We start from the raw sequence: 14,161 nt of genomic DNA on the forward strand, positions 1-14,161 counted from the left end.
GGCTGCTCATGTCATGGAAATGGGAAGTCTTCCAGCAGCAAAGGTGCAGCGGGACCGATGCTCAGAAAGGGGGAAGCACGCATGTTTCCCACGGTCCTCCCTCAGAAGATGCTGCCTGGAGGCACAACCCTTTCTCTTCCCAGCCCTATAGGTGCCTCTGCTTTGGGCTTTTCACTAAGGGTTGCTATAGGAACTGAAGTACTCCTGTGCATCCAGGTCTGAGCAGCTCCCTGCTCCCACTCTCCCTCGCGAGTGTGGGTCTGGCAGTGCCAGGGCTCTGAGGACCGTGGAGGATGCTCAGGTACAGCAGGAGTGGGGTCCTTCAGCTCAACTAATTAGTGCTACTATTTCTGTCTCTGGCCTTTTCTCGGTTCGTATCCATCTGGGACTCTTTTCAGTCATTATAGAGCTTTCCACCCTCTTGTTTTTTTTCTCTCTCCTCCTCTGTCTTCCAGATTTTTGCCACTGTTTCATGTTGCTGTCCAAGTTATTTGTCTCTTCTGTCTTGCTCCGGTCGTGGGAACATTAGTAATGTTTTTCTGTAGAGCAGGGTGGCTTAGAGACCGCCTCGCAGACCTGACAGCCATCCTAGTGCTGCTGGCACAGGCTGGAGCAGCTCAGCCAGCCCCTGGGAAACGATCCTGCTAACGGTTCATCACCATCTGATCTACCCACTGCTTCTTGCTCCCGCCTGGGCCCAACCATGCTGCCGCTGTGCTTGGCTGTGCCGAGCCCGGCGGGGAGATGCAGTCCAGCCCGCTTTCTCCCCGCGCCCCTGCCGCAGCCGCCCCGCGTATGGCTGCGAAGGGAAGCGTGACTCACATGGGCCTCCCACCCGTGAGTAACAGCGTTGGTCTATCACGTCTCAGACAGCCGGGACAGCTTGGAGGGAGGGCGGCTGCTTCCCCGGAGAGGCATGAAATAGGTCACTCCGTCCTCGGGACACGGGTGGAACAGTGGCCCAAGATTGCGAGACATGGCAGCTACATGCAGCCTTGCATCAGATGCAGGGGCTGTACCCTGCACAGGGTACAGGGGGGCAGGCAAGGAGCTACGCGAGCTACCCGTGCAGGCAGGCACAGGGTGCAGGGATTCCCATTAAACGCCAACATCGGTTCTTCCTTCTTCCTTGCCCAAACGCTCCTTTTTGCCTGGGAAATGCATTGGGCCGGTGTGAAGCCAGCGCAGGAAAACAGGAGGAGACAGTCGGAACACGAGGGGTGGAAACACAAAGTGGTTTTGTGCTTCTCAGGGTGGAAAGAGGCCCAGGTTATTAAATAGCAGGCAATTTTAGCATGAGTTATTAATATTAGTTGTTTGTACTGGGAAGTGGTGCCTAGGGGCTCCCATTGCACTAATCATGTAACAAAGCCGTGTTCCTAACACAAATAGCTTGTGTTTCAGCCTGTAGAGAACAAGCTGTCGCCTTCCCATTACCCCCGCTTTGAAAAAAGCATATGAAGATTGCACAGTTGAGCCCACAAAAATTGGGAAAGGAAAAAAATTACATTGGGCTGTCCTACGGTGCCAACACTTACACCCAGCCGGCCCGGTAACCCCATCAGCACCTTGGGCTCACACCGCCGGCTCTTCCCCGGCAGCTCCCCTGCTCCATCCCCGACCCTGGCAGGTCTGGCCTCAGCGTTACTGGTGGGTTTTGTGTTGCCCTTGTGTTTGGTGTTCGGGTACATTAACGTCACATCACCTGTTTAGGATAGTGGGGGGGGGCTGAGGGGTGGGGTTTTTACCTGCCTCGCTGATCGGTGCTGTGTATCTCCCGTTGTATTTTTTCAGGCTTTGCAAACTGCAGTTCTCTTGGGTATGTGCCCCTCTGAAGTAAGAAAGCAATTTAATGAAGTCAGTTAATTAATTTAAAGCCTTGGCACTAAAGCACAGACTGAAGGTCAACAGCATCCGCTAATTTTGGACGATACAAACCATGACTGCCCTGCTATTTCTTGTTTTCCTGGGGACTTTTCCTGAGGCATTATTTTATCACATGGAAACACAAGTCCTCCTGCCCCCAGCTGCAGCTTTGCACATGCAGCTCTTGGGCGGCCCAAGCCCAAGTCAGGCTGGAGGCCAGAAAAAATGCCCTGCAGCCCCAGCCTTTCCCCGAGCAGTGCTCACCTCTGCAAACGCTGTGCCTGACCTCGCACCGCCTGGCAGCATCTTCATCTGCACCCTCGACACAGCGAACAGCCGTCGTAATGGACGGGCAGAGGTCCCCCCGGCATCTCCTGCCCTTTTGACAATCATCCTGATGTAGATCCAGCTGGTGGAGGAGGCACAACTAAAAAATGAGCATGCATGAGGATGGCTAAAGGTAGTGGCGTGATACCACGGTGCAGGGAGCACCAAGAGGGGCTGGCGGTCCAGGTGCGTGGGCTCCCTTATTGGAGCAGATGTGCAATGCTACCAATACTTGTTTAGCATGATGCTCTGCACCCGTGCATGCATGTGCGCATGTCTTCACTGCGTTAGTGTTTAAGGGGTGGGAGTCCCTCGTCCCTCACTAGCAGCAAGGGGCTGACAGATGTGCTGTGGTCAGCATGGGTCCTGCTACTGACACACGGATCCTGCTACTGACACTCCCCAATCCCATAGGCCTGCTCGTTTCCCCACTGCTCGTGTCCTTGTCCGAGGTTTGTCCTATCCCCACCTCTGACCTCCCGTAGGTGGAGGAAGTCAGGCAGAAGCCACTGTCATCCCCCCAGTGAGCTGATGCTGGAGTACTGCCAGGCCCTGGGAGGATTTTGGGTTGCAGCGCATGAGAGAAGGCGGCATGGCCACCATCAAGCACCCTGTCCTGCTGCAGGGTCTCCTTCACCCCCACCAGACCACTGCCAGGCCTCTCCTCCTGCCTCATGGGCTTCTCAGCCGGGCAAGCTACACCTCTCCCTTCCATCCTTCGTCCCTCCCAAACCTGATGACAAAAGCTTAATAAGGGCTGAAGGGTGACCAAAAAAAAAAAAAAAAAAAAGAGAAGTTAACATAAGTAAAAAACAATGTAAGGTTACTTGCCTTCCCCTCGGAAATGGCTCAACTATTTTTGGCCAAGGAGTAAGACAGATACTGAGCACTGACAGCTCAAACGAGTGGTCTGGGTCTTGCCGAGGTATGAGCAATTAAAACAAAAGCTCTTGAAACGAGAATGGCTCAGTCACCTTAAAACTAAGCAGCACTACATCTTCTATACTGTTTGCCCCAGTTAACTTGCCATCGCTCACACGACTGCTACACTCAACAGCAACACTCACTATGTCCAAAACCCCGGCTTTGAAGAAGACTGCCTCTGGTTCTCCTGCAGACTGTGCAATAACCCACTAGCGTGGACACCTACAGACTAACCCAGCCAGAGGAGCTTCTCTTCCCCCTTCCCGTCCTTCTTTGTGGGTGGCCGAGCCTTTGCAAAGACCCTCGGTGAGCGAGGTATGGAAATGCAGCCCCGGGTAACAGCCCTGAGCCTAGCGCAGCGTGGCTTTCACCTCTGGAACGGCTGCTCTGGCAGCAGCGTTAACCAGGTCGGCTTCTCCCCGCCTTTCAAACATTTTATCTGTGCGACTCTGCAGTTTCATTTATTTCTCCACCCGGCACCCCCCAGCCATTCTTCGTTAAAGGGAAGGTAAACGCCCTGTGTTGCTTCCCCGTCGGTTTTTAAAATGTGAATGAAATGAAGCAACCGGCTGGGAAGCAGAAACAGAACAGCGAGCGCCCATGAGTGGAAGCGATACACGCGCTGATTGCAACCAGGCTCTCCAGCCGAATGAAAAAATTACTCCCTCCCCCAAGGAGATATTTTACAAGCTGAAAGCTAAGAACTTAAGTACAAAGGCTTTTGTGTTTTTATTGACATTGTAAGAAACATTTTTTTTTCCTTTGTTACAAAAGAGCTAAGTGGTTCTGAAAGCAGAAGTACAGTTTATATGTACACAGTGCTACAGACCCTTCAGATCAACCTAAGGCTCGAGAAACATCAGATCATAACTGCAGGTTTATCAAATGGAGACCACTAAGGCCCGTTACAGCCGAACACTATTCCTACCGTACGTAAATGTATTTACACATTTTCTTTTTTTTTTTAAAAAAAAGGATTACAAGCTTTATAAAAAAAAAACCTAAAAAAAAAGTGGAAAAAAAAAAAAGAACACATTTTTATCTTACACAGCTGCAGGACTGACAATAGTAACTGTTCCATAGGAGACATTCCACCAATCCAAGGACAATAACACGTGAATACCAGAGGTTTACAAGACATTTCGGACACTATTAACAGTGGTATGTGCTATTAGCTGAATGGCGAGTACAGCCTCATCGGGAAAATTTGGCAACACATCTTGGTCCCTCTCTTTTACAGGATCAACACAAAATAAGGCACATACATTGCGAGACTATAAACACTGCTGTTCAGAAGGATGAGCCGTTGCGCAACAGGCGTGGGCGAGCCGACCGGCCATTTCATCAAGGGGTGGGGGGGAAGCAATGACTGGAAGCGAGCGAGCAAGGCAGCATTTTAATGCACGTACCATTTGGGGCCATTCTCCAAGGAAAGAATAACATCACCTGCCATGTGGCTGTACGGGGCCATCCTACTCACCAGCAACGCCCCCCCCCCCCCAGAAGCCCACTGACTTCTCTGCAAAAACACCTTTCCTCCACCCGGGTGTACCTGACGGATGAGCTCTCCCTGGTGACTCCCACCTCGTGGAAAGTAAAACTGCCTGGAGAAATACGCGTGCTTCACGCAGGCTGAGCGAGGCGGATGCGCCCAAGGCCAACAGTAACGGGCCTGGAAGACCCCCACAGAGCCGTTAGAAGAAAAGGTGATTTAGACTCAGGCTTTACTGCTTTAAAAATAGGAAATTCACAATATTTTTTGCATTTTCTAGTACTGTAGGGTGAGCGGTGGGTTTCCAACTGCTACGGCAATGCCAACTGACGTGCCAGATATACACAAAAGCAAGCTTTGGCTCTGTAACTGGAAGAGCAGGAGTAGAGGGCTACCAGTAAACATGTGAGCAATGATGGTGGGACCTCCCCCAGGCTGCCACACATGGAGAAGGAGGTTGGCAAGTGAAAGCTGGTGTCCAGCCTAACAGTGCCATGCTCAGAGAGCCCAGTCTGCATTACCACAACAACCCCAAAACCCAAGACAGCTGGGGTACGATGTACTGCTACCCTCACAGGTACCAAAACAGGCTCTTGAGCGTAAACCAGAGAAACATGAGAAGATACTACAAGCTGAAAAGTGACACATGAACATTGGCGGCACATACGCCGAATGGTGAAAATGATACACCGTTTGCACAAACTCCCCGGGGACTCGGTGGAGTCTCTGGTTCTTTGACTTTGCAAAATCAAAACGGGATGCCTTTCTGGAGCATGCGGTTTCAGCCAAGACACATTGTTGGCCCAAGACAGGGGTGAGTGAGTGACAAAGGTTTGTCAAATCCAGGAAGGCAAATTAGCTACTCAAACAGTCCCTTTTAGCCTTGAGCAATATGAATGGCTGCTTCTAAGCTCTGATGGATCACATCTGTTAATAGCTTCCCAGCTTCAATTGGACCAGCAAATACAATTATGAACTGGAAAATTGACTTTAAAAAATAGTTTTTGTTGTTTTTTTTTTTTTAATGTATTGGCTCTATAACAATAAAAGGCTTCTCTCCCAAGCCACCTACTCCCAAGCCGGTCATAAGTCTCCCTGTTGAAATTGTTTATAAACATGTAATTGATGGCTTAATAAACAGCCAGCGATTGGTTACCGAGAACCATCTGAAACACGTCCAGCACAGCCTTTCCTCATGCATACGCTGCCGATTCTCAGCAGGGGTGTCAGCCGTCTCACAGCGCTGCAACGTACAGCGCCGACACCGAAGCGTCCCTCCTCCCCTGGTGACCTGCCTGGCCGGAGGCGTCCCTCCTCGCCCCGGCAGCAGGGCAGGGGCAAGGGCTGCCTATGGGCAGCGGGTCTCTACAGGTCTGCCTCTGGGCGAGGAGAGCGCAACAGGGAGCAGCTTTGCCACGTTGCAACAGCAAACCAACCATTTGCCACGGTGAGCTGTGCCCGATTCCCCGTGCAGCCCAGGGACCACTGTGGGAGGGCTGATAGTTGGTCACGGGCAGGGAGGTGGGGAGGGGAACCGGCAAAGAGCAAAGAGCAGGAATATGTGTGCATGAGACAGAGGAAGGAAGAAATGCTAAAGATACGGAGCAAGACAGGAGCTGGGCGATGATAAAAGCTGTAGGGTATTTACATTTGTCTTGATTTCTGACATTCCAGCTCACAGTGCAAATCCTTGGGACGTGCTGTGATAAGCCCAAATATGGCCCCAGCACTGGATTCCTATGATGTTTTCCTACTGATTTACAGCTTCTTCCTCCGATTCTAACAGCTGTTAATAGATCAATGTTACCCGACAGCTTCACTGAGGTTGTATTCCTACACATTCCTCAAATGCCACGCCCAGAATCAGTTGGTATTTCCCCTTTTTTTACAGTAAAAGAGTGCTATGGCTTTCTAGCCTATAGAAATCACCTGCAGGTGCTACTCCTAATTTTGACTGCGCTAAAGTTTATCTGTATTTCAAAATTGACCACAATGCCCCATCTCATCGTATGTCTAATACCAGCTCCTTACAGACATCAAATGCATGACTGTAAGTGCCTGCGCCATTTACATTCCCTAGCAGCATTTTACTATCGGGATTTAACTGAGAAGTCTGCAAGGGCTGGACTTGCATGCAGCTTCTACGGGTGGGTGAACTTAAACAGTGAACTGTTCTCCATCCCAACCTGTTTACCCAGGAGCACTGTGTTTTCAGGGCTGCAGACACGGAGCCCAGCACAGCAAAAAGCATGCTAGAAGAGCTAGTGCTTACAGAACAAATGCCATTCACTTCTACCAGTGAGTAGCTTCATGACCACAGTGCGTTAGTTCCAATTTTTGCTGGTGTAACTGAGCCTGGGTATTGACCCACTGGTTTGCTTTGAAATGAAATGCACCAAGAGAGAGGTTGGGTTGGTCTTTTTGAATTTAGCTTAGTTACCAGACATGCTTGTTGTTCCACTTGTTTCTTTGCTATTTTTAATGGCAGTTTAAATTTCTTAATTTTGTAAATCCTGGATATAGTGGAAAAACATTTAAGATTATCAGATTGCTTGCAATCACTTTGATTAATTTGGCTAGTCTGAGAACTGGGCCATTCGTTTCCTACTTGTTTTACATGCCATGACCATCAGGCTTTTAAAGCCGTAACTGCGTGTTACGTCAATGGGCATTTACGTATTTTAAAACGTATCATCCATCCACGAAGGTGTATATGCTAAAAGGGGTGTAAAAGAGAGTTCTCCCAGCAAAGGAATTGTTACTGTGAATAAGAACCAGTGGCTCAGCAAATTACATCTCCACTCTTTGTATTAAAAAAAAAAAAGTCCCCAGTATGGAATACTACAATTTTGTTATTTCATTGTATGAAATACTCCATAAGACCCTGATCGTCTCTCCACAAATGCGGTATGCAATGAAGGGATTATAGACTACCGAAATCACCAAACATGCACATAATTTTACTATCCAGTCATTTAAAAAAGAAGGTTGGAAAACAGAATACCAAATACTGCAAAAAATGAGATTTGGACTAAGAATAGCTTTCTGGTCCCCTCCTTCCTCTGAAATGGATTAAACATGACACAATCTCAGTATCATTATGCAAGGCAGTGACATCTATCTGTGTGTGTGTGTTTACAAAAACCTTGAACATTTGCTAGGGATCAAAGGGCTGATGGTTTTACATTTCTTATTTGCTTGAACCTCCTAATTTCTTGTGCTCCATAACTCTGAAACTACAGCCTAGGGGTACCATGGCAGTGCATTTCTAATGTTGTCCACCTCCGTGTGATGTATCCAATGCATCCAGAGAGGATTTTGTCACTGTATGCTCACTTTACATTGTGCCTGGTTATTTTGTGCCTATATGTTTAGGGGGAGAAATTGCAACAGTTTTACAAGGTCTAGTTTCTTTTGAGTAACAGAAAATTGCAAAGTCATTTCATCAGACCTTTCTTTAAAAAAAACAAAACAAAACAAAACAAAAACATGCACTTCACACGTTTACATTGGTTTACAATAAAAAAAACAAAAAGGAAGCATACAGACATTCAAAAAGGGGAGAGAGAGAAAAGAGAGAGAGGGAGGGAACGGGTGTAGCAATACTGATTCAAAACTGAAATGGAAGACAGTTTCTCCCTAGAACACTTTAGGGTTTTCAGAGTCCTTATTCCATAAAAGGAATATACTTGAAACACATCCCATTTAGGTGAGATGAGATTGCTAAAATACATACACAACTAAAAAATATGAGTCTTTTTTTTCATCTGTTATCTCCTAAGTTTTTTTTTTTTTCATGTCTATTGCATAACAGCAAGAAACTTGCTTTCTTCTGCAAGTGAGGTCAACAAAGAGCTCATGTCCCCAATAGCCATGTTGGTTGTGCTTACGGGCATAGCTGGGAATGTAAGAGACGCTCGGGGAGTGGTGAGGCGTGAGGAATTGCGGGAGAGATTCTGAATGATATTCGGGCTCAGGGCTCCCGAAATTAAGCTGACATGGTCCCCATCATCTATAATAGCATCAAAATCAATCTGCACACCCTCTAGGCTGTTGCTGTCAATGCTGTCAACTGTGCTCGACACTTGGTTAGCCCCTGGGGAAAGAAGCTCAGATGAGTTTGCAGTCGCAGTCCCCTGCAGCAGGCAGTTAGCTTCTGAACCAAAGAAAGAACCTGTTTTCATAGCTTGGTGGCTAAAGCCCGTGGTTTGGTCATATAACTGACCAGAGTAATTCTGCACGTTAGAGCAGAACTGCTGTGATTGACCTTGCATCTCCATCTTAATGGTGTTTACCCTGTACGTCTGGTTTCCATCACTTACATGTCCTTGCTGTTGTGCCAGGTTGTTTCTCAACACGTTTTGCCGTCTGCTGCCGCTGTAATTAGAGCACGGCTGGTAACTTTTGGCCACCATCAAACCTGGCTGGCTACCAATCGTGTGAGACACCGGTGGACAACTCTGCGGCCCTTGATACAGGCTGCTTTGTGAGGTAGGACTAACCTGCCCTAGCATCATTTGACCGGATTGATTGACTCCCTGGTAATGAACGCTGTCTCCGACTGGTTGGTTTTGCAAATACTCCTGTTCCATCATATTCCTGTTCTGCATCCCATTTGCCATACCGGTGGCTTCATCGCTGGATGCCATGGGATGGCCGAAATTTTGCTGGTTCCCACTCACTGACACGTTGCTGCTTCTCAGCTTCTGCCCTTGAACTGCCACGCCACAGGAATTGTCCATTGCCCCAGACATCATTGCTTGCCTGCCGATGCTTTCACTGTAAGGCTTATTGGGCTGCATGCTGAAAGAATTACCTGCTCCGCTGCCAAGAACCGTGTTTTGCTGTAAGCCGTAGGAACTGTTGTTTTCCACCAGGTTCTGATAGCCGTTCTGCTGGGCCATGTTGCTTCAAAAAAAATCATATTGTTATACAGTCCGAAGGCCCGAGTCTGCTGCACCGCTGAGCGCTGACCGCATTTCAGTTTCGAAGGAGATAAGTCAGCACTTCCTGAGCTTACTTCATTCCACTGAATGGGCAAGTCGCTCTTGTTTGCCTCGGAGCCTGCCTGCTGACTGCTCGGTGGAGGGGCTTGGTCAAAGTTGCTGGGGTTGTTGTTTCCTAACACTGAGCTGTGATGCATTTTGTTGCTGTCTAGGACATTGTTCAACAAGTGGTCGTACATGCCCTGGTTCTGGGAATTCAGATACTGGACCACGTCATCTGGCAGGAGATCCTCATCATTCAGACTGCCACCCGCTTCCATCGTAGCAGCCTCCAGGGCGACGTTCTCGCTGATGCTTGGAGGACAGGGGGAGCTGAAGCTGCGGAAGACGCCACCCTCAGAACGGGTAAAGTTCTGAAGAACAAGGTTGCGCTTTTCCATGGATGGAGGCAAAGCAGGAGGGTTAAAGCTATTAAGACTGTTGAAACGCTGGACTCTAGGGACAGAGAGGTTGTCGGAGGCCATTCTTACTGGATCACTGGCTCTCCTCGTCCCGTTTCCTAGAGCATCGTGAGACAGAAAATGCCTCCTGCTGTAACCATTTGCCCCACCATCACTACATCTTCGAGGGGCATTCACTGGAGGCAGTGGAGATACTCCGGACTCCCTGCAGTCACCCAAGAGTGCCATCCTTGTTTTAAGGCTCATCCTCTCCATGTTAGGCAGTGGAGTTGGTGGGGGTCCACCAGTAGCTGCTGCATATTTAGCTTTCAGCCTGTATTGCTGGGCTGGGGTGAGGCTGAGAAGACTTGGCAGGTCATCACACTGGCTTGCTTCACTGGAGCGCCGGGAGGCATCCGTCGAGATGGGGTCATAGGAGTCTGCAACACTCACGTTCTGTGGTCTTCCCTCTGCCTGGGAGGCGTCGCTGGACCTCCGGCTGGAGAAGCAAGGTGAGATTCCAGAGGACCTGCGGCTGCTCAAGTAGGCTGAACTGATTGTGCTAGTATTGCTGTCCCTCCTGTTCAGCATGTTCAACACAGTGATGTCCGTACTTGAAAGTTCGTTCCTGTTCGGCAGAATAGTCATGGATCCTCCTACACTGCAGCTGCTGTTCGACTGGGTACCTGGAGGTAAAATTCACAGTTAAACAAATGGGCATCACCCAGAAACTGGTGCAGAAAACACCCAGTAAAGAAGTAAGGGGAGTATAGAGGAAAAGCCTGCATCATTACAGCACATCATAGCAGTGCTCTTTATTGAAAGAAGTAGGGATAAATACTGTGTCCTTAGGTTAAAAGCTAATTCAGAGACTCAAGGGTAACATTTCAGTGTGAATCCCAGCACAAAATTTATAGGCCATAGCCACAAACTGTCATCAGCTGGTGTAGTCCTCTGGCCTGCAGTGCCGCTATGCTGACTGATGTGCCAGAAGGACACATTCGTAAGGGAGCTTTTTATAGGCAAAATATAATTGAGCAGGCATTTGCGTGGAATGGCAAAATATACAAATTGGAGGCTATTCAAGGTCATTTCTAAGACTTCTTGAAATATTCTTGAAATAAGTCCTAACAACTGCAAAACATCTTTGCTGGTTTCCTTGTTTTGTTTTTTAGTAAACAGAATAAATTTCTTAATTTACATAGCTTCTTTCGATTGAACGGGTTTTAGAAAACCTGGGCTGTCGCTGCTGGGTGGAGTGCAGAAACGTACGGGCACGTTGTAAGCAATGTAGAGGCAGCAGGGACGTACATTTTGGCAACGAGCAGTTCCTTGTACGAAAACAACTATGGATCTTCAGGGTTCAATCTTGCCTTGCTCCCACTCATGGATATCTGCCCTTTGTAGAAGTAGTATCTGTAGATATGATTACTTGTATGTGTGGAAACAGTTTATTTAAAGGGCAGCCCAACACATCTATGCAAAGGGTGCCTTGTTAAGGCCTCATCTGAAAGACTTCCGTACAATAAACTGGCAGGTATTTATTTCATCTGCCTTGCCTCAAAACCAGACAGGATTATGATGATCTTGGGTCCAAACCTTTAACTGTAGGGAATATTTCAAACGTGATGCATGGTTCCCCTGCTGGTCCCCGTTCTGTAAAACATGGGACTATCTGACTTCTCTCAGGGTGGGTAGTAGGACTTGTAATGAGGGGATAAACAAAAAGTGATCAATTTATGAACCATTCTCACAGCTGGTGAGTTTCGTAAGCTGCACTACTGTTTTGCAAGGGTTGCAAGATTGTGCTAGCAAGCAACAAATTTAGGGACAAAAAGTGTTACCACTCCCGCTATGTGTATCTCACCATTTCCTATGAGAGGCGGCAAGGTTGGGGCTTTGGAAGGTGGAACGGGGTTCAGTCTTGGAAGCATTCCATTAACTTGTTTCAACCTTTCTAATTTCACTTGCTCCATCCATTTGGTCCCTGTCATATTCCTCCTGGCCTGTAAGCCAAGAGCTGTGGTGGCTGTGGAAATGGTAGAGTCCATGATTGGGGTTTCATCGATGACACTGAGGTCTCCTACACTACCGCCACCGGTCAGAGTAAGCTCGATCCCATTGTTGGAATAGTTGCTGATGGGGGACTGTTCGCTGCTGCATGTAGACTGACCACCAGGGCTTGGCTGAGATGTCTGTTGGAGTGAAGTAAGAAACAAAAGAACGTGAGGATTAAGCAAACAATGTTAACAAAGAACTTGCAGCAAATGCAGGTCTAAATGGAGCCAAAAAAACCCAAACGTAAAGAAAAGTTTAGCATTAAATGATGGTGATCGTTCATTAAGAGGTTTTCTAGAATATTGATTTTAACTGCAATGAATGTCATTGCAAAACTGAAGATTAAAATCCACTTTAATATCTTGCTGATAGTATACATTATATCTACATGAGACATTTATTCCAGTTATTTCCATAATTGCTTCTATAACTTCATGTCATTCGTAAGCATGCATGTATGGATACTCTGTTTTGGGTATGTGCTGTTCCCAGTTGAAACTGCAGGTCAATAAACCAAATCAGAACTCAGCCACGTTACGAGCTCTAATTTACATTGCTAGGCTTGCAGCAAGCAAACAAACAAACAAGACTCCAACAACACTGGAATTTGGGTTTTTTTAATTAGACTCGTGGCTAAAGAATGTAAGTATTTTCCAAGCTTAAGGCTCATTGTTACAAGCAGCGGTTGGCCTGAAATGTTGGCGTGTAATAAAACAGGGACAAAGCATCAGCGCAAAAATACTGTATCATATTATCAGTGTCCTGTGACCCTAACAGCATGCTCTAACTTATACCATCTCTGTCCTGAATCAAGAAGATGATGATCTACTGAATCAAATCCTTCGTTTCATTAGAATTTCAGAATTTAAATTTAAGAATTTAAGTACACAGTACAGCCTGCTAATCTATAGGGATATAAACCACTGCAATAGCTTCTTCTTTCTTAACAGTGAGTGTTCCCTGCTGCTCTAGCAGAATTCTTGCTGTGGGGAAACACAGGCTTGACTTATTTTTTATACTCATAAAGTTCTTGTAAAAGAATGGGAAAATTTCTCTGACAAACTGAAACACTCAGACAGATACTGACAGACAAAACAGACAGCAAGACAGACAGAAGTCTCTGGATGTAATATCTTAATGTAGGTTGTATCAGTGTGATCACAAATCTGTGAGGCATGCAGTATCATTTTGCTCCCAAGAACAGTTCCATGTAAGTATTTAACTTTTGGGTTTTTTCTTGGGGTTTTCAAATCTTTTTTCTTGCCAGCCTGTGATTTTTTTGCACATTTTACTGAGGAATGCTGGCTAGAATTTCTGAGGTATCAGTGACAGCTCTCACTCTTAACATCAGTGAATGAAGACACAGATTCATGGCAATACTGTAGCTTCATATGCCCCTGAGGATTCCATTGAGATGCAGTAACTATTTTATTATTTCTAACTTGAACGATGATACTTAGAATTTATGAGGCCACACTGAGCATGTTCATTCCCAAATCCTGGCCATGGCAGATTTGGTGACAAGAATAGAAATAACTGTTATTACACAGAAGAGAGTTTGTGCTTCTGGACAATAGCTCCACGCCATATGGAAGAAGAGTAGTAATGGTCAGAAGCCTGTTCTTGTAGCCACATGTCAAGATCACAGTGAGGTAGGTTACAGAAGTAAGAACTGTATTATGGGGATCATACATTTCTATATGTGCAATACAGAAAAAAATGGATGTCTCATCTAGAGGAGAAGGTACAAAGACATTTCTGAAGACATTTCATCAATGTAAGCCAGATTTTTCACATGTCAAGTGTTGCAAAATGCTCACAGCACATTACATTTGGGAATAAGTTTGATGGATTGCACATTACTAAATAAAGGAATGATTGGACAACAGGCAGAAGGCTAAAATAAAGACATAAATAATGTTGCAATAAGAAAAACAGCAGAAAAGTTAAAATGCCCTCACCTTATTACCCACTGTCCTTAGGAAGTTAGAATAAGACATTTAAGAGCATTAGACAGAAAAGACATTGGATTAGTTGAAAACTGGAAAATACATCTTAATTCATACAAGCAATGAAAAGCAGGAAATACAAAATTGTTTTTAGAAGAT

General features: G+C 46.6%; 1 protein-coding gene across 1 annotated transcript in view; it reads right to left on the reverse strand.

Moving 5' to 3' along the window:
• Positions 1–8,404: 8,404 nt before the first annotated feature.
• LOC104076826 (transcriptional activator GLI3-like) overlaps positions 8,405–14,161 on the reverse strand; it is a 68,719-nt gene continuing 62,962 nt past the window's right edge. The window contains 3 exon segments of the mRNA XM_009577830.1: positions 8,405–9,518; positions 9,521–10,681; positions 11,863–12,190. Of these exon segments, the coding sequence (XP_009576125.1) occupies positions 8,410–9,518; positions 9,521–10,681; positions 11,863–12,190 (2,598 nt within the window). The 3' untranslated portion in view covers positions 8,405–8,409.

Source organism: Fulmarus glacialis, unplaced genomic scaffold (assembly GCF_000690835.1).
Source record: "Fulmarus glacialis isolate BGI_N327 unplaced genomic scaffold, ASM69083v1 scaffold8645, whole genome shotgun sequence".
Classification (NCBI taxonomy): domain Eukaryota; kingdom Metazoa; phylum Chordata; class Aves; order Procellariiformes; family Procellariidae; genus Fulmarus; species Fulmarus glacialis.